The sequence below is a fragment of the Nasonia vitripennis genome, chromosome 1 (genome assembly GCF_009193385.2).
Source record: "Nasonia vitripennis strain AsymCx chromosome 1, Nvit_psr_1.1, whole genome shotgun sequence".
NCBI lineage: Eukaryota > Metazoa > Arthropoda > Insecta > Hymenoptera > Pteromalidae > Nasonia > Nasonia vitripennis.
In genome coordinates, this window is record NC_045757.1 from 37,148,262 (window position 1) to 37,170,495 (window position 22,234).

The 22,234-nt window shown below is 43.8% G+C and overlaps 3 protein-coding genes and 1 long non-coding RNA gene across 13 annotated transcripts; 2 read left to right on the forward strand and 2 right to left on the reverse strand.

Moving 5' to 3' along the window:
• Positions 1 to 4,293: 4,293 nt before the first annotated feature.
• On the reverse strand, positions 4,294 to 12,334 carry LOC100123919 (sorting nexin-13). 6 transcript variants are annotated; one of them, XM_032600318.1, is made up of 14 exons: positions 12,039 to 12,334; positions 10,754 to 10,866; positions 10,580 to 10,679; positions 10,415 to 10,501; positions 10,203 to 10,327; positions 9,534 to 10,095; positions 9,156 to 9,459; positions 8,856 to 9,057; positions 8,381 to 8,790; positions 7,931 to 8,303; positions 7,589 to 7,853; positions 7,163 to 7,351; positions 6,871 to 7,085; positions 4,294 to 6,796 (listed from the first exon to the last, which is right to left on the reverse strand). In XM_032600318.1, the coding sequence occupies exons 2-14, from the start codon at positions 10,864 to 10,866 to the stop codon at positions 6,466 to 6,468; spliced, it is 3,276 nt and encodes a 1,091-aa protein (XP_032456209.1). In that variant the 5' UTR covers positions 12,039 to 12,334; the 3' UTR covers positions 4,294 to 6,465. The 6 variants fall into 6 exon arrangements, with proteins under 6 accessions (XP_032456209.1, XP_008215636.1, XP_031789641.1 ...); XM_008217414.4 differs by having other exon boundaries at positions 7,565 to 7,853; XM_031933781.2 differs by having other exon boundaries at positions 7,931 to 8,318.
• LOC103317823 lies at positions 12,318 to 14,108 on the forward strand. 4 transcript variants are annotated; one of them, XR_004226305.2, is made up of 3 exons: positions 12,484 to 12,937; positions 13,023 to 13,166; positions 13,303 to 14,108. It is a non-coding gene; the product is annotated as an uncharacterized LOC103317823 (long non-coding RNA). The 4 variants fall into 4 exon arrangements; XR_004226307.2 differs by having other exon boundaries at positions 12,484 to 12,931; XR_004226306.2 differs by having other exon boundaries at positions 12,484 to 12,931; positions 13,026 to 13,166.
• A 1,822-nt stretch (positions 14,109 to 15,930) lies between these two features.
• LOC100123926 (transmembrane protein 26) lies at positions 15,931 to 18,981 on the forward strand. The gene is made up of 5 exons (XM_008217855.3): positions 15,931 to 16,281; positions 16,907 to 17,078; positions 17,150 to 18,027; positions 18,123 to 18,455; positions 18,540 to 18,981. Exons 1-5 carry the CDS (start codon positions 16,088 to 16,090, stop codon positions 18,574 to 18,576), a joined length of 1,614 nt encoding a protein of 537 aa, XP_008216077.2. The 5' UTR covers positions 15,931 to 16,087; the 3' UTR covers positions 18,577 to 18,981.
• Positions 18,982 to 19,083: 102 nt separating this feature from the next.
• On the reverse strand, positions 19,084 to 22,222 carry LOC100679063. 2 transcript variants are annotated; one of them, XM_008217416.3, is made up of 7 exons: positions 21,537 to 22,222; positions 21,025 to 21,214; positions 20,636 to 20,960; positions 20,282 to 20,563; positions 19,873 to 20,188; positions 19,365 to 19,808; positions 19,084 to 19,286 (listed from the first exon to the last, which is right to left on the reverse strand). In XM_008217416.3, the coding sequence occupies exons 1-7, from the start codon at positions 21,748 to 21,750 to the stop codon at positions 19,189 to 19,191; spliced, it is 1,869 nt and encodes a 622-aa protein (XP_008215638.1). In that variant the 5' UTR covers positions 21,751 to 22,222; the 3' UTR covers positions 19,084 to 19,188. The 2 variants fall into 2 exon arrangements, with proteins under 2 accessions (XP_008215638.1, XP_003423830.2); XM_003423782.5 differs by lacking the exon at positions 21,537 to 22,222 and adding an exon at positions 21,314 to 21,508.
• Between the last annotated feature and the right edge of the window lie 12 nt (positions 22,223 to 22,234).

Genomic DNA, 22,234 nt, shown 5'->3' on the forward strand with positions numbered 1-22,234 from the left:
AACACGACGAGCAAGAACTCACCCTCGCCGAGGCTCTCTCCGACTAAGGCCCGCGACAGACTGTCCCAGCAGGCCTCGGGATGGCTTCCTATATGCCGTCGGCCCTGTTCACGTCGGCGTAAACGGTAACCCGATCTCGGAGCTGCTGCTGCTGCTGCTGCTGCTGCTGCCGCCCAGCCTCGAATATAAGTACCCGATGTCGCCGAGGTAATCCCAGACGGACGGGCGTAACTCAAGCCCGCACCGATGCAGCTATCTCTCTCTCTCTCTCTCTCTCACTCTTACCCCGTGAGGACGCGTACATGTACGGTCTCCTCGGGAGAGAAAGAGAGAGAGAGAGGCTGTTTTCCTTTTTGTCTTCTTCGACGCGTCCTGCTTCTCCCGCGCTACTCTTTTTTTTTGCAAACAATGCGGGGACTCTGTTTTCGCCGGAGATACTCGGAGTTTCCTCAACCGGCGTTGCACGAGTTTCGTCAATGCGAGCGAAATCAGAGATGAGACTTTTGTCGCTGGGCTCGGAGGCGTGAAGCGTCGCGCGATTCTGTTTATACTGCGTCGGAGAACGATTGCGAATAAGAGGTAGGATTATTATTAAAATACTCACCCTACTGCGCACTCGGTGAAACGTACCCTGTGTCAAGCTAAGCTAAGCGAGCGATACGAACATCGGCGCAGCATCAGCTCGGACGTCGCGAGAGCAACTAAATAGAGATCGGTTCACTTCGATCTCCTCGCGCGATCGGCGGCTCTCTTTGCTATTTGCTTATTTCGAGTCTCAGGCGTATCCTGTTTCGGGACGGTCGCAGCTGACCGCAGCCGAGTCACGCCGATAGCGCTGTCTGCGCGTATATGTTGTACATCTCGTTATTGATATGTCATTATTATTATTATTATTATTATATAATAATGTGTGCACAAGCGTGTAGAGAGCAACGGGCGTCGCGACGAGAACAAAATTCGCATGGTCTCGCTCGACGCTGATGCGCAATTCTTGCGCGCGAGTGTCGAGTGCGCGGTTATCGAGGGGGTGCGATTCTTGAAAAATACTCGCGATACATTGCGCATCGGATCGAGCGGGTGCGATGGAAATGAGCAAACGGAGAGCGCGCGGACGCTATGCTCGTGCGGGCGTCGAAATCTCGACCGACGCGACGCGCGCTCCTGCGCGCCTCCACTTTGCATACTTATATATAGGTATAGATACACGCGCGCACACACACACACACACACTCGCGCAGCCGTTTGATCAAAATGACGCCTAGACGAGCACATCGATTTTCTTGCTAATCGGCGTAATAATTTCTTTTTGAAAGCCCATCGATGTGTTTACTAACAAAACCGCAACGATAACGGAATGATCGAAAAAGAAAATTTTGTAACCGTCGCTTCATGCACGCACCTCCCTCCACCTCGTGAAAATTGGGGAAAAGCTATATCGCAGTTATAGCCACACACAACAGCTACAGTTGGAGAAAAAATGTCTCTCCTCCAGCGTTTCTCCCCTCGAGCGTGACTATACACGTGCGACGCGGTCAGTGTGTGCAGTATATACGTGTATGTATAGATACGCTTTTCCCGAAGAGGACATATGCGCCTTATTACCACGTCCTGCGCGCGCGCGCGCGCGCGAGCGTGCTGTCAGCCTGCAGCCGATCGATGCGAAGCGTCGAAACGAGACAAGAGAGAGAGAGAGAGAGAGAGCGCGTGCGTGTGTACACGGGAGATCTGAATGTGGATGGTTTCTGTGTGTGTGTGTACGGGAGCACGGGTTTTTGGATTATTTAATTTTAAGTCAAACTGGCAGTGAGCGGTTGCGACTTCTTGTGTCGCCACTTCATTGCACGCTTACTACTTATATACGGAGAAAAGAGGGAAGTAACAGTTTGAAGCAGAGAAGGATTACGTCGAGGCAACCCGAGAGGATATGACTCGAGCAAAAAGTTTTTTCACACACGCACACAAGCCAAACGCAATCAGAGAATACACAGACACGCGCGCATCGGAAGAACCAAAGAACAGATATATAGAAGGGAGAAAAAGCGCAGAATTGTTCGCAGCCAGAAAACATATAAATGTCGCGCAATCCTGCTCTCTCGAATCCACACGAGATTCCAAACAACTCACGTGCTAATGAATGAAAATATAAACAACAACAGAAGCAGATTCGCGCGTCGCGGCGTCGCGTCGGTCCCGCCGCTGCCGCCGTCGCCGCGCGCGCGGCGTATAATCGCATGCACGCAGGCGCCGCGATTCAAAAATTCAAACCTCACCTTCGAGCACAAGCGTATACGTTTCGCACGAGTGTACACACACGGCCGGTGCTATAGGCTCCTTCGACGAGCGAGCGAACAAGCCGTCGCCAAAATAAGGGACGACGATCGAAACTGGGGGACGGCACTGCAGACAGGCCGCCGGCGTACGCGCTAAACAACTGACGCGCAACGACTGATCGAGCGCGTAGCGCAGAGTCCCAGCAACGTAACCGGGGGTTGCAGCGAGCCGCTCTCTCGAGCCCCTTTTTTCGAGTCGCCCCCTCCCCTCCCCTTGCCTCCCTTCTTCCCCTTCGTTACCCAATTCCCCCGCTTCGAGTCGCCCCGTCTCTCTCTCTCTCTCCTTTATTTCTTAAAACTATATGTAAGGGAGAGAGAGAGAGAGAGAGAGAGAGAAAGAGCGTGAATCATGCATATCGATTTTCTTTTGGGCTCTCTCGGCGCGCGCGTGTGCGTGCGAGAGAGACCGCTTCCCTTTCCCCAGCCTTTTTCGAACGAGCCCCACTACCATGCACACTATATACGCGTGTGCTCCCTCTTTCTTATTATGTGTGCCGAGAGAGAAGCGAGAGCCCGGGGACAACACGCGACGACGGCGACGACCCCCATCCGTGCATGCTACTGCTGCAGGAGCCGAATCTTTCGTGATGCGCGCGATGCCATTGTACACGTAAGTACACGTCGCGCGAGAGCTGCGAGGAGAAGGAGATTTGCGTGCAGGGATTCCGGTAGGGGGGGAGAGGATTTTTTCGATTTTTGTTTCCAACCGGAGCCTGTGATCTTTTCTCTCGCTGCTCGTCTGGAATTTCATTTTGTTATCGGAAACGCCAAGCTTGTATTAAGAGTCCCATCCAAAAAGCAGCGGCGCAAGCAGAAAATTTCAAACTTCCCTCTCGCTCCGCATCTCGAAACACGGCCACTTTAAAAGCACCTACACTGCTCTGTACGTACAGTATACAGCAACCCACTCGCGCGCGCGCTCTCTCTCTCTCTCTCTCTCGGCGCAACAATACCGTCCTCCTCGCAGCACCCCTCGAAACTCTAATTTTCCTTCTCTCTTCTTTCTGAGCGTTCGCCTGTACGCGCGTAGACGCATAGTCTACTTGCTCAAGTTCAAGCCTTCCCTCGTGCTCCGCAGCCGCGGCTATCTTTGCACAAGTGTGCGCGCTCGAGTATCCATTCCCTCTTCTTCTTCTTCTGCTACTCTGCCGCCTGCTCCCGATGTATGTACATGTACACAATAGTGTGCTGCTGCAGCGTACTGCACCCCGAATTCTGAACTCTCTCCTCGCGTCGTCTCGCGTTGTTTGGCTCATGATGCAGTCTATACATATAAGTAGTAGGTGAAGGTAACTTCCGAGCCCGTTGACGGGGATTCCGGCCATTCCGGGCTTCGCGTTTGCGAGTGGCTTTTTCTTTTACGAGCTGCGTGGTTAATTTTTTCTCATTTTAAAACAACGACATCGATAGTCGTTTTCACACGAGCTCGACTCCCGGAAACTGAAATTCCAATCACCCTCAAAACTCCATCGTCACCCCCAAGCTCGGCATCTAATTCCAAGCGGCAGCCGATTAAGAGCGTCAGGACGCGCCACTCGCGAGCAATAAAACTCTCTCGCGCCTTTGTCTCTCTTACGCTATACTGCTGCTGCCACTTCCTCCCCCCATGTCTGTTGTACGCCCATACAGTAGTCGCACTCCGTACCCGACCCTTCGTGCGCTGCCGAGTTTGTCGCCGAGTCGTTCGTTTCTTTAATTCTTTTTTTTTTTTTTTAATGATGATTTTTCTTCATTAGATTGTTGGGTTCGACAATGGTGGTTTGAAATAAACGCTGTTTTCGATGCTGTAAAAAGTAAATGAATGTGAAACGAGACTTTTTTCTTATTATAATGCGATTTTAATTTTTCTCAAAAGTTTTCTTAAATTCTCTTTAAATCAATATGTTATATGTGTGATAATGATATTGTCAAAGCTCAACTAATATAGACGGTAGGTATTTGTATACAATAATAATATCGGTTATTGAGAGTAAATGAGAAAAAAATAACAGTTTACCAACAAAGTTATAGAAAATATCGTACATAGAAGATTATTATTCGCTTATATATTCACCGACTACATATACGACAAAATAGAAACAACCTTACTTAAAATTTACTGTATATATATATACACACAAGTACGACATCAATGTACCATTATTCATCATTACAATACGTTGGCGTGCCGGTACCACTAATATGTTTCAGCCCGAATTAGCATATAATTATTTAATGACGTCCTCACGATGTATCGCAAATGTTTAATTAATATCAGCAAAGTAAGTACGACACGTATAAATAAAGAACAACTGCATTGTTTATCTGAAACATCACTTTAAAAAAGTCTATTCTTCTTTTCTACGTATTTTTCTATTCGGACAATCGATGGTTTTCCATTTCTTTCTTATTTACAATAGACATAAATAAAATGGCGTAGTTATTTACATCTTTTTCGCAGTTTTGAAAACTATTATTTTGGAATTCTACTGCACCCAATAAAGAATGTCAATACGTAGATCATGAATTTTACAAGATTCAAATCAAAATAGTCGATTTAAACAATTAATTTACTCACTGCGAACAAGTTTAAAATTCGATTATTAGTACTTTTCTAAATAAATAACTTTTCTAAATCTCGCACGTTGCATATTCGACGAAAACATAAATCGTGTTTTGATTAAATTTACATTAAATAATAATGAATACGAAAACAACACACATATGATGGCACTCGAAACCAAAACCTCCCTATTTTTCTACACGTTACTTCAACAACTTACTTTTATTAAAACACTGATTGTTTCGTGACCGTAATAAGCGTTCATAATGAACAACAAAGAAAGTCAAAAAATTCAATGTACATAATTACCCATTTGATGTGAGAGCAAATGATATCCTGAATATTGTTATTCTATTACTTTCGAGTTTACATCTGCTTTTAAAATGCAAACGGAATGATCAATGGGTCGAAGTAGTCATCTACCAGTATTTTTCATGAAAATTCATAATCATTTTCCCGAACCCAGAATGCTTTTCTACATTTCGATTATTGTTACTTTTCTTTACTTTTAAATAGTTCAAAATTTACTTTCAATACGATTTTCAGTACTTCTAGTAGGTGTGTGCATAGTACAGTATTTTATGATTTGATACAAAAATCAGTAACATAAGAATTGATGCAAGTAATATCATAGTAGAATGCTGATACAGTAGGTATGATTAAACCCCTGCTATTTTTCAGACGGTTAACAGTTTATACGTCCCTATTTTATAAGAAATCACAAAGAAGTTCATTTAGTAGTAATTATTATCCTATGTAATACCGATATAGTTTCATCAGCCCAATAAAGGCCTGGTTAGACGATTGAGCTTCTTCACTTTACATTAACCATTTGGCCTCTGCCTTATCACCGCTCAGCAGTGAATACAACAGACAAACAGAATGCGAATCTAACGCTTATTTATTTTACTTTACATTAAGTCTTAGTATAACTTTACTTGTTCCCTAAGCAATTAACCACTTATTCCGAATCTCGATGCTCGTACACGGTGACCAATTTTTCTTTCGTTAAAAATTATTTTCTGAATTTGTTCCTATATTAGTGAGACACGTAAGAAAACAAACATCATACGAATTTTCTTAGGAAAAAACATACACTTATAATTTACTATCAATTTCTTGAAAAAATAAGTTAATCGAGACGTTAGAAATACATTAATATCAAGCATAGAATTCTACTAACGTCTTTTTCGTCCCTATAATTTGTTGAGTATATACTTACAATCTACATCAGAGATGAGCTTAGAAACCAATTAAATTGACCTAATTCAGAATAATTATGTGTCAATGTTGAAAAATTATTTCTCTGTTCATTTCTTACGGAAAATCCAGTGTGATTACAAGCTGACTCACACTATTTTTTATTTCGGACAGTAAAATCGTATACTTTAAATTTCTCGTATAAAATTTGCTAGCTTATGACTAATTTGCAATTAGTTAGGAATCTTTAAAAGCAAGAAATTTTCAGTCTTAAAATAATTTTTCAACAATGATATTGAGGTCGTGATTCACTTTTCAATTCTATAACAAAACATTAAGAAGTGCAAAGGAAACTCCGTCTTTGACAAATTACAAATAGATTTAGTCCCAATATCAAGACTTTGTCTTGCACTTGCTCTTAACTCTAGGTGAGACGCTGTACAACTTTCTAAAGGTGGTAACGAGATCAGTTTGAGGAAAGAGGTTCTCCACAATACCCTCGAGTAGCACGTACAGCAGTCTACGATTGAGCACGGGTCGCTGGAACAGCTCAAACACGCGCAGCAGTCCTCTTCGCGTTGTTTCGCTGCCAATGATATGTTTCAGCTCATCTGACAAGCAGGAGAGCAAGGCGACCTTTGCGGCAACGCGCGTCCGACTTTTTGTCTCCGAATCACGCGGCGGCTTTGAGTCGGCTCGTACGCCGTTTGGCCAAAAGCTGTGTCTGTGAAACAATTTTTCTTTGTTATCTATAAACGTCTTAGATAAATTAATTTTTTATATGATTTTTGAACATACTTGAACAGTTTTAGGTAAGTTGCTACGTTTTTTGGACTCGTCAGCAAAGATACATATTCTACTATTCTTCTATTAACTATGTCGCCGAACATTGTTCGAATGATTTGCCGCAGCAAAGTTACTATTCTACGCCGGAGCCACTGATTTCTGTTTTTCAAGTCGAATATTTCGTCCATCAGTAGGAGAATAATTCTAAGAGGTATATTATCATCGGTCTAAAATGCAACAATCATTGTATGTAATTTAATGAATCAACGTTAAGAAGAAATTTTAAATTACAAACAAAAGATACCTCAGTGTCAAGGCTGGCTCCAACTTTAACGCTTTCATAGAACACACTATTCTTCTTGGGGTTGCCAAAGAATTTACTGATATTGTCCATAACACCATCAACTGTATTCAACATATTGTCAGGCATAGTTTTTACAGCTTGAGTCACTGTTTTCATTGAAGTCTTCAATGGATTTACTAAAGTATCAATCTACATAGAGATAATTATAATATTAATAGTAAGTAATAATAAATACTAGTATTTATTGTAATTGAACATTAAAAATACGATACCATGTTGTCACAATGCCGAGAAAAAATACTATCGTGACAACATGTTTAAACGTTTGAACAATCATTGTACGATTTTTCGTGCCCAAAAATAATTATAAGAAAAAGGAAAATTAAATCTAAATTTTCGTACTTTGCGATTTATCGAACAACTCACAGTTCTCGAAATATGTCCCCCAGTAACGCCCTTATCGTAGTCTCCTTGTTCCAAAAAAGACAGTAGCAAATTTTGCAATCCCATGTGTCCATCCACTACAGCTGGCTTCGTCAATTGCACTAGCCACGCGTTCAACATTATCATTCTCTTTTCTAGCACAGCCCTGTCCATGTTGTGAAACGCTTTTTTTGCCGGAAACGCTATCTTCGCCAGATCATAATACTTCTCCTTTATCTTCTGATACAGATCGTAGAAGTCGGAGTACCTGATCAAGTCCCATATATCATTAGTATTAAATGAAAACTCTGTCAGAAATTGCAAGTGGAAATCTTTGAATAATACCTTCTGTAGATGTGCCACTTTTCTTGGTAACCCGAATCGTAGACCTTTGTGACGGCCACAGCGTAGATTCCGTAAGTTTTGCCCTTATCACTTACGATCCCCGTTTCGATTATTTCGACGGTAAGCTCAAAGCGACCCTGCTGCAGCTTCTTGATGACGTTCGGGTCGTAGCCGCTCTCGTCAAGTTTAAGAAACTGTTCGCTAATCGTTTCCATGTAAAGGCTAACGTCTTTGCCTTCACTGATACGATCTGCTTCAATCGCTGGCTGTCGAAACTGTGATTTGTCATCACGACTGTCACCCGAAGCCTCGCCACCGTCAAGATCATCGCATGAACTTGATTTACTTTTTGTTTCTCGATTGATTGACGATGCTATGAGAATATTTACTAATTTAGAGTAGATAATATTAATTAGCTTGTAAAACTATTAATAACGAATTTGAACGTACCATCACTTTTGGACTTTTCGCTGTCTCTCTGCAACTCGATGTGTTCCTCAAGGGTATCCAACTCGTTGTTAATACTCGACAGGCTAATACTGTCAAGTGACTTTGAGTCATCCTCTGATGCCGGATCTTTCAACAAATCCAATTCAGCCAGTAGTTTCACGTATGAAACAGATCTCTTAAATGCAGGCAAAAATCTGTCCTCGTTTTGAAGCTTTTCGTAGCAGCAAGCTTGCAGTTCGTCGAACCATGTCTCTTTCACGTGCTCGGTTTTCATTCGAGTCAATAGCGCCTTCACCAGAGTGTCATCCAACTGAAGCTTTGAAGTAGCTTTATCGCTGAGATATTGTTGATGGATTTTCGCCGCGGCTTCCTTTAAGTTTTCGAGATCCACGTGTTTTTTCTTCAACAGACTAAAAAAAACTTTCTTAGAAAATATGTTTTTATACAGAGAAATTAATTAAATAAAGTAGCGTACTTAGACGACGACGAGGAGCCAGGTTGAGAGTTTTGCAATTTTTGCAACTCAATGTCAGAGATCTGCTGCTCGGCCGAAACTCGCCAGCCGTAGATGTTCAAGTAGAAATAAAGGTAAGCTTCGGCATTAATGTTTGTCATGAAATCAATAAAGTAGCTTAGCGCTATGTTATTCTTCAGCAGTTCGTCCAAGGGCAAATTAACTGTGGACGTGCATATGATTAAACAAAACTATAGTTATTCATATCTTGTTGCTTTATTTGCAGTAAATCAAATTGGAAAATCGTCATAGTTTGTATACCTATTTTATGTCCCGGCACTAGCAGTCGATTCCAGTCGGGAATAGGACCAATTCCATCGTTTTCTGAGGCATCTAAACCCTCCTTCATGCTGATAATACGACTTTCTAAGATTTTCTTGACATACAACAAACTGTTGAGTTGTTGCTTGACGATCAGGTCGTCCTCGCCACCGGAATCTTTCGAACGCAGATGAGCTATCTCTTTGCAAACAATATTTTTTGTGGCAGTTAATTCCTCTAAGCTATCCGTCATTCTTATGATGGTAAGAAATACGTCACTCGGCAAAGTGGCATCTTTTGTACACTAAAAAACAAAAGAAAATATCAATATTAATAATAAAAAAGTTTTCGTGATGGGGAAAAAATCTATCAAATTACCAGCCATATAAAAGCCTGATTAATATAATCAGGGTCTGAGAATAGATCAAGCAAAGGTCTTATGATGATATTCACTAAAAGTTCTCTCAAAATGAATCGAACAGTCAGACAATCAAAGTCAGACTTTGGCAATAGAAGATACAGCAATATTTCCGAAATCTCTCCCAGGAACGCTAACTCTTGAGTTTTGTCAGTACAAACCAAATCTCGACAAATTAGATTATTTTCCATCTGCACTTCCAAATCGAAGAATATTTTCTCCAGTGACTCGGTATCCTTTTCTCCATTGGTTTCCGCAGGTTCGTTTAATGCTGATAAATTAGGAATGTAAAACTTTGACTGTGAATACCAAAAAACGTCCGTCTCGCTCTTATTCCTTCTGTGGGTTGGAGTTTTCTTAGGCGTGCCTCCAGAATTACTGGAACTGCTACTACCTTTTTGAGGTTGCATAGATTTTACATGTTTCACCTTTGCTCTAGCTTGTCTATAAAGCCTCATGTGTGAAGCAGCATCATCTACAAGTCTTGTAGTGAGGTACGGAATCCAGTCAACATCTTTCACTCTGCCAGATAAATAAACTAATAAATACGTGATTTTGCATTATCAACATGAAAATGAATATAAATTTTTTTAAGGAATTAAAAGCATTTCTTGACGACTAAGTATTACCTGTTGGCTATGTTAATGGCAATTTTTTGGGCAGTGTCTCTAACAGATTTGGTAAATTCTTCATCGTTAGTAAGAACACTATACCAGGGTTCAATATAATCTCTCAGGACAAAGTCTAATATTTCCTGAAAGGCAGGCAAGCATTTTTAGTGACTTATAGTAATCAAAAACATGAATTCCATTATAAGCAATTAATCTTGTAATATACGTACTTGCAGCGACTCATCAATGATATGACTGCCAGTAACTCTCCTGTCCAAAGTAAATGTCACCTTTTTCTTCGACTCTTCCAGAAGTTGCTAATTAGAAAGTTATTTTTTATTATCGAAACATTGTATTAAGATTGAAAATTTGTGAGATGTAACTGAGCAGCTTACCTGTCGCAGCTTCTCTGTTTTTTGAAACAGGTTCTCCCTTCCAGCTTTAACTTCATCTTCAAGTTTAGAAGAATTTTTTCTATATACACAGGTTACAATTCTGAAATGCAAACAAAATACTGATAAATTCATGTCATATCAATGTTTTAATGATAACGCAAATATAATTCTTACCCTAACAATAGAACAATTATGCATGAATAAAGTCGTAGAAATGTTGTAAAACTGAAGATGGCAAAGAGCAAGATAACTATTGCTCCAGCAATTCCGTAGAAAGAAATATTCATCTGCAAATACCATAGAACATATGATTATAAGTTATTTGTCTACGTAAAAGTTCCTCAATGTAATGAGAAATAGCCAAATATCGAATGATTTGCAGTTGAATCATCTCATGCCAACAAATGTAAAAATAATCCAACAAAGCTTATCTCTAATGAGAAAAAGTTAAGACAAGATTGCATTCCAACAAGCAGTTTTTCTTTATCCTGCTCTGCTTAATTTAGCTGCACAGTCGCTTTAATGCAAAATATTCATTCAATTGCCTGATTAAACTGTTTCATCGATAATACTGCCATTGCCTGTGCTGAAAATTCGGAACCAAAATCACAGTCATGATCTGCCTGTCGATTAAGAAGAAAAAGGATGACTCCACTCGACGTTTTTTTTTCCCATCTTCCAGCAGCAACGTAAAAAACACAAATCTCCAAAAAGAAAACCCACAGTAGTATATAAGGAAGCGAAAATCGAAAAATTGCACATCGAACTTCTTCATGGAGAAAAGTGGGAAGCCACAGGGGCGTGAATTTTCGACACATATGTCGTGCGCATCGCGAGAATAACTTTATTTATATACCTATATAAAAAAGCCGTCTCGCTCTCGCGAACGTGTCTTATTCCTTTCACGCGTGTATTTTTCAACGCACGAACTAAGCTTATACAATATGCATCATAATTACTTTCAAAGACTTTACATTCCAATGCGTGTTATATACAGCTGTTCCGGGTTCGCAGAGAACACGGAGAGCTTTTATCGCGGCGAGTCTAACCTAGAAAGATTCTTCTATTTACGTTTGCAAGTAGATAGCAATGAGGCTGATAAAAATTGTGGATAAAGTCCAGATTGTGAATTATGTAATTAACGAAGGGACATCTTAGCTGAACTGAAAAGGAGCTGAGCATCAAACGTAAGCTAGCGTTAAAAAAAACACTATATAAGTAAGTATTCGGTATTACGGTCTCGGTCAATCAATTGCAGCATTGAAGCATCCTTCGCGAGCAATCACTCTTCTCATTCCGAATCGATGAATCACTTCTCAAGCCGCATTAAGTATCCTAAGGCATCTACTTACTTACGAGCGAGAACGCGTCTTTTCGTAGCAGTCGACGAGGAACACAACGTCGAAATGAGAAACAACAAATCTACTGCACAAACACACGCACACACAAAACAGACTACCTTTGGATTCTGGAGGCTTCTCGCGTGCCTTGCGATAACGATGTGCACGACCGCTGGTGCATAATTGCGCGGCTCGGATGATCCGGGGCGGACGACTGCTGCTACTCGCCGGCGGCGACGACGACGTCGCGCAGCGAGTGATCACGATTGTTGTTGCTGTACTTGTGGCTGATACGCTGCTGCTACTGTTCTCTGCGCTGTGGGCACTGACTTGAGACTTCTCTGACAGTACGGCTACGGCAGGCGCGGTGCGCCTACAACACGCTACTACACTAGTACAGTCAGGTGCTCTCGCGGTAGTGGCGCTTGTGTAGTTGTAAGACCCGAGACTGCTGTTTTTACACTAGCGAACGCGAACTGACGTCGAACGCGTCAACTCAGCGCGACTTATTTGCAAAAGTACCGGTAGTAGGTATAATGTGTATGGGTATCAAGGGTGGAAAGAAAATAATTTACAAGATAGTGTAAACGACAAATCTGATCGTATTTTTATTTCAAAACAGATGTTTGCGGAAAAATTCTTTGTAACATATCGCTCATTTGCTCATGGTGTCGGAAGCGCGAACGACACTGCACAGGCCTTCATACAAGCCGCAAACGCAGTGTTGCACGCGGTTAGCGACGGAGAAGCCGCGATCGCAGTAATCAAAAGTGTACCGTGAGTCGCCCCGACGGCTGCGCAGCATACTGTCATGCCGGTACCGCAAGCTGCGTAGCATAACGATAGAGTCAAGAAGCCCCCACTCGCGGGCTTGATGCTGCCGAGCAGCATCAGGAAGACGACAGTTTTCCAAATTTTGGAATCCATTTCCAAAACCAAGAAGTTTCTGCAAAAATTGGCTAGGTTATACACGTTTCGATGTGGAGATGACGCAATATATTGTTATGTTCAGGTTCGGGTAATAAAAATAACAACACGTTATTTATAGAACATCACTCTTGAACTCGGACTCTTTATTCGAACGTAAACACAACTGTTCTCAGCAGCTGACTGCAGCACCAGACGAAACATAATAAACAATAACATCCGCCACGTCGTTGATCTCGCGTTGCTAAGGTCGCTATGCGCGATTCTTGGTGTTCGAGATGCACAACGTTCAGGCTCGGTCAAAACAATATTATAAACTGGTTAGTACACTCTTCTACGGTAGGTTGAGATGATAATAACTTTCTTTACACAATTATAAGCTTCGCGCGGTTACTGTATTAGTTAATGGGGATGTAAATATAGAAAGCAACTCACCAATATACTCGGTATGTTTAGAAGTCGAGATGAACGAAAAACTGCGAGCAGTTGGCATCGGCGGCGATTGATGAGTGTGAACTGTGAGGAGCTGTCTCGTCGCGCTGCATCAGCAGTGCAGCTGCATACGAAAATTGCGAGAGTCGTGATTGGCTGCTCGGGAAAAAGCAGCCTAGCGTGTGCAAAATGAAAACGTGATATAACTTTGGACGCGAGTAACTTGCCTACATTTTGCTAGCATTTGGAAATAAATAAATAAAACTGTACATGTACGTAATTGATCTACATATGATTTTTATTATTATTGAATCATTGATGAATGTATTGTTTAAATACAATCTACAATATTATAATGTATTAGTTGTACATGTATTATAAAGTTTGAACGTTTTTTTTTTTTTTAGTTTTGTTGATAACATTCATCAATATTTTATGGTGTGGGCGCTATTAAAGCAGCAACGCATGCGGCTTCGCATGTTGCAAAAGCTGCGTTACACGCAGCAAGAGCTGGTGTAGCGGCGATGATGGTTGCTGGTACAGTTCCAAAGGTAAAACCAGCAGCTGCAAAGCAGGCGCATGTCACAGCTGCACAGCCTGCATAACAAATACCAGCTCCGATTGGACCGGCACTGGCGAACTGGATGAGCAGAAGCAGTAAAACAATCGTTTTGACCTCCATTTCGATTGGTAGCAAATTATCTCCTTAATTTGCTTTGTTATATGCAGAATTGTTGGTTGCTGATGTAGTGTAAGAACGACTTTAATTAGCCTGGGACAAACGGTTTCTTAGCCAGAGGTGACTTCTTCTCGAGCAGTATGAATATCATCTGAAAAAGTTGATAAAACGAAATATCAATGTAATTTTGAAAGCAGATTATGATTTGATACTATAAAGGCCCGCACACATATCAACATGATTGAGCGTTAATTAATCTTCATTTTTTTTTTAATCACGCATGCAAGCAAAGGAATTCGAAATTTCGCAAATTATTCAGGCACAATCGATATGTTTATGTAAAAAACGAGCTTTACGTGACTTCGCATGCCATTCTCTCTCTCTCTCTCTCTCTCTCTCTCTCTCTCTCTCTCTCTCTCTCTCGCACTATGAAGAATGGTAGACCAAACGAACGAAACGCGATCTATGTACCATATACGCATGGAAATAAATGTACGAATTTCATCTAGACTGTAAAAAATTTGTTCGTAATATTACTAACCCAGTAGTAAACCAAACGGTCCTACGCCCAGCACAGTAAATTCACACTGAACGCGATAATCTGACCCCTGCAAAATTACTACAACGAAGCAATTTTACAACAAGGATAGTAAAATTGCTAGATTTTTGTAATTTTACGTAGCTGATCGTAGTAATATTGCTATACGAAGGGTTGGAACCTCATGTGATTTTACTACATTTTAGTGATTTTTAAAAAATCATTTTTACAGTGCACGCAACAATCGAACGTACGCTCACAAATTTGATACCTATAATATAACATCATGGCGGAAAATACACGGATATAATGCATAGCTGTGTGTACGTATATAAGTATGCCTGCGTACAACAAAGAAAAGTTCGAATTCTGTTTATACTTTGCGTATACGTATGTGTTTCTCGAAAAAAATGTACTAAGTATATTCAATATATTCATTGCAAAATGAACACGTTAGCACGATTTAACCATAATCACCCAATCATTGTTCGATTCTTCACATCTCGCCTTAGCGTACAAAAAAAAAATTATCACGTCGTAATAAGTTTGCAAAAATATGAACCAAATAAGCCCGACGTAAAAACCGAATAAACTACCAGAAATACAGCGCGAACAATGAAAGATTACGAAAAACTCACCAAAATACTGATAGAAAAAGTTTGGAAGAAAGGCGTAGTTATTCTCAATGTCGAACGTGCGAAAATGACTCGATGCTCTCGTCTGGACGATGTTGAAATTCTGTTCCCAGCTCGGACTCGACTTTTCGCTTTTATTCCCTGCACTGTGTAAATTCCCGGCTTCTGTCGTCGAACCTGGCGATCGCAGCGACGGTCTTCGACTTGGTCGGTAAAGTGGCGAGCTATTGGTATTATCAGCGGTCGGCCGGTTGATCAGTCGGCATGGGCGCTTGCGCGCCGTTTTAAAAGCTCATTCAATATTAAGCACTTTAAATTGTTAAAAATGCTACATTTAGAATGAGTAGCGAGTCAGTTTGCAAGTTGAAATTTTGCCTCTCTACTTCTATCTTACGCTCTTATCGCGTCCGGTGACGCTGACAAGTACTCGATAAATACCTATAGAACAAAGTTACCGTGAAAAATCTGAAATCGTGTGACTCGCATTCTGCAGGAATCGTTGGTTCTGCTCATGCGCATCAGTTGAAACATTAGAACATTTTTCCTCCCACAGGAAACCCAACAGGATGGATCTTATATTCTTTCGCCCCAAAGCTTTCGAAGCGCATATCGAGTTTTACGCGGTGTATGCATTTTATAACATCGAATATAATATATAGCGTAGAACATATATAACCAATCTGATTTGAAATCAAAAGTATATACGCTATAAGAAATGCGCACGCGCGAAATTTGAATTCACAGGGGCGAACGCCCGAGGGGTGAGTCTTGACGAATTCTCGACAGTCGGTCGACGTATTCCGTAAGTGGCGGTACCTCGTGTCTCTCGTTTGAAAGTCATTGCCGTGTCAAAGTTCATTTTTTTCAATAAATTTGAACGTAAAAAAGTAAGCGCGAGCGGCATATAATGGAGCTCTCAATTATGGGAATATAGTCGGCGCATGTATTAACAAAGCCATGGCGAAGTTCATCGCGAGCGTAAAGGCGATAATAACAAGGCTGGTGTTCGCGTCGCACGGTTTCATAGCTATTTGGCAGGTGACGAGTTTCAAACGCAATCCGATCTACTGGTACCTCTGCTGTCCCATAATTCTACTCTTCTTCGAGGGTATTTTCACGCTGACGATCAAAGCCAATCAAGAATGGAAGTGGTGAGTCAATTACTATGTACCATCAAATTTAAAAAAAAAAAAATTCTGCACATCAAATTATAGCACTTACCAGAACGCGTATCATAACAGAAATAACAAAAAGAGAATTAAGCCCCTTGCGCCCCCAAATACACGCGCTATGACCCAGTTGAATCTCGGAAGGCGCGCATCACATCATTCTTCGAGTCACACACAAGCCTCTCACACCCTCGCACACATACGCTTACACATTGAAGAAAATTAGGCCAATATACAGCGGATACGTACACGTGTGTGTGTGTGCGCGCGAGTGTGTGTGATTCGGCAGCAGTTCTTTCCGGCGCGCGCCCGGCCACTAATGCACAATTTCCGGCTGTCGGGCTGAGAGTCGAGCCGCAAACACACGCGGCCCCTCTTTCTCGCGCCTTTTCTTTCGTTCAGCTTGTTATCATAGGTGCGCGAGCGAGCGACGGGCTGTTCGTTAGAGTGGCCAGCGAGCTGCGAACGATTGAAAACCAATGACCGCGAGGCGATCTTTTTTTTCGGGGATCTGTGTCAAGGTCCGCTGCATGGCTTTCTAGGAAATCGGACTTTATTTTCATTTTCATTCAATCTATATCGCACAATTTTACGGCGATTTCGGCAGGTTTTGCCCCTCGGTATTTCTGTACTTGGGAAGCGTCGTGCCCGCCATTTGGCTTCTCGAGCTGGACAAAGTCGAGCGAAGATTGAAAAACCTGGGATCGAACGTCAATCTCAACGACACCTTCGATCTGACGAACTTGGAGGACCTGAAGCAACTGCAGAAGACACTGGGAGTAAGCTTTCCGTGACATCAATCGCGAACCGCGTATAAAGCAAAACTCTATGCGTGCAACTTATCTTTCAGATGAACATCCGACTCCCAGACATCCAGATCTCAACGGAGACTTGGGTCACCCTGATCGAGCAGTTCCTCATGCTCATCCTGATAATCGGCCGCTGGATGTTGCCGAAAGGCGAGCTGACCCGCGACCAGCTAAGTCAGCTGCTTCTGGTCTACATCGGTACGGCTGCAGACATAATCGAGTTCTTCGACTCGTTCAAAGAGGACAAGGTCGCCCGAGAGCCACTACTCGTCTACCTGACTCTCGGCATCTGGTCCTGGTCTCTTATGCAGTTCACCGTTGTTTTGACCGCCACGAAGAGCAGGAAGTCGAGGTTGTCCTCTGGAACGGCTATTAGGAGAAAAGTACCCGCGGAGACGAGTTGTTGCAGTATCGACGTCTGGGCCATTGGCATCAATATGGTCTTGCAGGACGGTCCCTTCCTAGCCTTCCGACTGATCCTCATAATCCACTACAAAATCGTCAGCTACATGAACATCTTCTTCACCTGTAAAAACACCCTCGTGATTCTCCTGCAACTCTACCGCCTCTACGTCGTGCAAAGCGAAAGTCGAACGCGACGTCGCAAGCAGCGAGAGAAGCAGCAGCAGAAACGTTACGACAAGTACAACGAGATCGGTAGCATCAGCATCATTTCCCGACCGGACGACGCCTACAGCTGCGACAGAAAAAGGACCAAGAGACGAAAGGCCTGCAGCGACGAGGACAACGACGACGATTACCGAGAAGAGAAGAAGAGACGGAAAAAGAAATCGGCAGCCGGTGCCAGGGTGAAGGACGTCGAGGCCAATGTCGTGGTTGTTACGGAATCGGACGAGGCTGATTCGGAGGAACTAGATCGGTACGAGGCGTCGCCTAAGAAACGGGAGAACAGCAATAGGTGGATATGCCAATATCACAGTCCTCGTGCGTTTTTTGTATCAAGATTAAATCAATGCGACTGAATGTTTTTTTTTTTTCTTTTTTTTTTTCTAGAAAACCTCGACAGGATACAGGCTACTCGACCTCCAGTTCACGCACCTCATCGAAGGGTCGTCGGAAGCGCAGTCAGGAAGACCGGAAACGCGCCGATCGCTCGGCCAGTGGGGATAACAACGAAGACAAGGATCGCGAATCTCGATCGAGCAATAAGAAGAGTTCGAAGACTCGCTCTGACGAATCCAAGTCGAGCAAGAAAAAGGAGCAGGGCAGCAGGAGCAAGAGTCGACGACGAAGGCGGTTCGACAGCGACGAGGACGAGGAGGATAAGAGCAAGGGGAGCGAGGACTCGAGCGAGGAGAGCGAGTCCGAGTCTGAGGAGAAGAAAAAGTGAGATTATTTTTCATAACGATAACATATCAGCTCGTGCATAATCGAACCGTTTGGGATATTCGCGAATTTCTAACGTTTCAGATACGGTCGAAGAAAGCGAGGCGCGGATCGAGATTGACAGCGAAGCCTCGGTATCGTCGCGCTCTTCTTTCTCTACTCGGCCATTCTCCTTGGCTGCATACTCCTCATTCACGCTGGGATCAACGACGGGCTCGTTCTCATGTCGAGGAAGCGATTTTACCTCTACTCGAACTCGACGCAGGCTAATTGAATAACCTATCGCTATGCGATTCATCACGAGTGACGAGATCTATATATTCAACTGATACGAGCTATTTTCTGATACTCAATTATATTTGCAAGTTCGCGCGTCGTTGTGTACAAAAGTTGTTTTGTCCTACGTGTTTATTGTCTCGCGCGTACGCTCATAATACGAGAAAAATCGTTCCGATATGACGAAGAGAAACATTTGTTCGGTTAAAGATGCACAAGGAAGTGTACAAAAAGTCTTTTATAAAATATCGTTATTCTCACGCGCAGCTTAAGTCATTCAAATATATAAAAAACGTTATCTGTGTCGTATAAGCTATCGATGTTATCAACCCTGTTAAAAAAAAAAAAACTGTTAACAGAGACTCAACGTTCCTTTATTATAACCTAACAAGCGTGTAACGAATAAAGTTTATAATTTTTCTGTAAGCCGTCTTTTCAAATCCAAGGCCGCTGTTTATCAGCTTAAGCTTTTCGGCTCTTCCGACAAGTCCATGCTCTCGTCGGCGTTGAAATTCTGGAAGTAGTGCACCAAGTCGGTAGCGTACGTCTGCGAATCTAGAAGGAACATCATTATCATCAGTATAGCGTCCTAACTATGCTACGTCATGCTTATTCCTGTCCGCCAATGATTACCTGTTTCCTTTGCTCCCTCATCTTCCACGTCTCTCGGGACCTTCTTCGAAAGATCCAGTACCTCCTCCATCTGATGCTCTGCTGACATAATCTCGCTGACCTTCGAAGCCGAATCTTCTCTCAGACCGTTCGGTTTTTGCAAACTCGCGCGATAGAGCCCGGCCGTTGGCTGCTCGGCGATTAGTGGCGGCGCTGCTGGGAAGCCCCGACGTGTCTGCGCGAGTCGTGGCGGATGACTCATCCCGGGAATACCGGAGTAGATTCGCGCATTGGAGGTCGACGAGGACATACTCTCGAGTCTTTTGCGATGATTTGACTCGTTCCAAGACAAGATATTGCTAGTCGCATTGTTGAAGCTCTGAGTGGATGAGGTGATGGTGGACGTTCTCTCTGAGATGGGTTTCGTCGTCGGAGCATCCGTTGCTCTTACGAAGAATAGTTGACCTTGAATTGGGATTGAAAAATGAATTGATTCCTCACTAAAATGATTGCAGTGAATGACAATCACCTTTGCTGTTTCCTTTGAAAGTGGCTGGTACACCGCAGAAAGGCATCGCCACATTTGGTCCACCCGTTCTCGGTGCCACCATCAAACACTTCGGTGCAATATTCCGTTGCTGTTGCTGCTGCTGTTGGATGCTTCGATACACCTCTTGGGAAAGCAGTCGACTACCGGACAAATTCTGCTGACTGTAGATTTGAGTGTTTTGCTGCATGCGTAGGCGTGTGCTCTGCTGCACTCGCTGCATGCTCTCCAGTTGATTGCGCAGTTGCTCCAGGTGAGAACGCTGAGGTTGCGGTTGACGAAGGCTCAGGTCATACGCCTGGGGGCGATGATCAGAAAGGATGGTTAAAGGGCTTCCTCAGTTAAATTTTTCAAACAACGTCAAATCGAACTATTTCAAACTTTCCCTCACCGTGTGCAGATGCTCCATCCCAATCGTCCGTCCAGGCTGTGCAATGTAATGCACAGTCGGTAACCTGGGTCGTCCATAAGTGGAAACAGTCGCGTTCAACCGCTGTTGCGGTCGGGCACTCGTTAGATTCTTCACTTGGTAGTGAAGGTCGAGCCGGTCGAGCCGGTCGACGCGCGGATCCACTCGCACGATCTCGATAGGTGGCTCGGTCGGTATTTCCCGATAACCCTCGCCGTCGAAACTCGCGAACAGCCTGCCGTTATACTCCGCAGCCAGACCGAACTGCGGGTAAAAAAGTCAACGATCGAATCATCAAAGTCGTTTGGCTCGCGCGAAAATCGCAAAAGTGCTTACCTGCGGATGATAAACCGGCCGCTCGTGCATCCCGTGAACCGGCCACTCCTTCCACTCCAACTCGTCCCTCCGCGTGGGTGCCTCGTAAGTCGCCCCGACGTTGCCCAGTTTTCTCGTGACGCTGCGAGTGGTGATGTAAGGCGCGCTGCTCCGCGAACGGCGCCTGCTCGGACCGCTGTTCTGATCGGAGCTGGAGCTGACCGTGCTAATGCAGCCGCGTCTCCTAATACCGGCGGCTAGAAGGCGTTGACGGGAAGTGCTGGGCTTGATCGGGAGGTCCTTGCGAGAAGCCGTGCGCAGTGGGTTTCGTCGGACTTCCAGGGTCCTTTAGAAGCGAGACGGCTTGGTTTATCATTCGCGGGAGGAAGTGAGAAAATGAGAAAGCCTACTTCTTGTTCCGGAGCCTTTGGGAAATCTTCCTCGGCCGTTCCGCACCCGTCACTTCGCTCGTCTTCGCGGAGGTTTTTATGGGCATCCTCTCCTCGACTTGTTTTATCAGGACGGTACCCGGCGGCAGTCGACGCAGAATCTCCAGGCTCTCGAGACTCTTACTTGTCGTCGCTGGGCTGCTTTTCTCCTCTTTCAGACGACGAAAAGATTAAATTCCAGCGGTTTCCAAAGCGTTTGGATTCGCGCTGACATGGGAAGCTTCGCATCTTTCGAGCTCGAGTTAAATACCTTTTATCTAATTGTTTACGCACTTTTGCTTCCCGACACACGAGGACCTGTTCACTTGTTTTTTTTTTCTTTCTTTCTGTTTTACCAAATCTACCAAGGTTCGTCTGTGCGAACGAATACTCGGAATAAAATCAATCGCGCGTTTGATAATTGATGAGAAAAAATTTTGAAAAATTCCAAATTCTCCACTAGCATCGAGAGATTACGAGAAAAAAGATCTAACCAGTCCTCTCTGCGTCTCCGACATTCTTCAGCTGACTGGGCGTCGGCTCCCTGATCTCCACAACTCTCGGCGGCTTTTCACCCTCGGAATGATTCTGCTGTCTCCGGGCCGGCGTCGGCTGCTGCTGCTGCAGGAGTCGCGAGGGCAAGCGTCTCGGCACCGCCAACTCCAGATTCTCCACCAGAGCTATCACGCTCACCTCCTCCGAAGCCATCGCTCGGTTCGCTCTTTCCACGCTTTCTTCGGAAAAACACTTTGCTCGACCGATTATAATTACGCCCGAGAGGCGATTCGACGCGGGGAGTCCCTTTAAAAGCCAGACGGCGCGCGCGCGGCTCCTTTGTTTCCGGGAAGCTCGAGCCTCTTCATTTTTTCATTAAACTTGCGAAACAACGGAGACTCTGCATTGAGCCCTTTAACGCGTTATACGTACACAATGCACTCTATACCTAACCTTTCTCGCGGTCGGCCCTTTGCGATAATATTATAGGCTCAGCGGACGGTTCAGCGGCGCTTCGATGGGGAATGCGGTCGACGGATTAAAGTCCGCACTCGAGCAGACAGGGGTATTTAAAAGCAAGCAGAAGTCGGTAAGCTTACCTTTGGGGCGTAAGTGATGCACTGTATCGACGAGCCGACTGAAGTGGCGAGTGTATTTCGGGGCTCACTTGTTTGTTTCCTTCCGGGAAGCGCGTAAA

Coding starts and splice junctions, on each gene's coding strand:
- LOC100123919 (XM_031933780.2), bottom strand. CDS start 10,866: ATGAATATTTCTTTCTACGGAATTGCTGGAGCAATAGTTATCTTGCTC. Junction 8,791..8,855: donor GGCTCCTCGTCGTCGTCTAA/GTACGCTACTTT, acceptor AGTTTTTTTTAG/TCTGTTGAAGAAAAAACACG. Junction 6,797..6,870: donor ACTTACCTAAAACTGTTCAA/GTATGTTCAAAA, acceptor ATTGTTTCACAG/ACACAGCTTTTGGCCAAACG.
- LOC100123926 (XM_008217855.3), top strand. CDS start 16,088: ATGGCGAAGTTCATCGCGAGCGTAAAGGCGATAATAACAAGGCTGGTG. Junction 16,282..16,906: donor GCCAATCAAGAATGGAAGTG/GTGAGTCAATTA, acceptor CGATTTCGGCAG/GTTTTGCCCCTCGGTATTTC. Junction 17,079..17,149: donor AACTGCAGAAGACACTGGGA/GTAAGCTTTCCG, acceptor CTTATCTTTCAG/ATGAACATCCGACTCCCAGA.
- LOC100679063 (XM_008217416.3), bottom strand. CDS start 21,750: ATGGCTTCGGAGGAGGTGAGCGTGATAGCTCTGGTGGAGAATCTGGAG. Junction 20,961..21,024: donor CAAAGGCTCCGGAACAAGAA/GTAGGCTTTCTC, acceptor TCGCTTCTAAAG/GACCCTGGAAGTCCGACGAA. Junction 20,189..20,281: donor GGATGGAGCATCTGCACACG/GTGAGGGAAAGT, acceptor CATCGCCCCCAG/GCGTATGACCTGAGCCTTCG.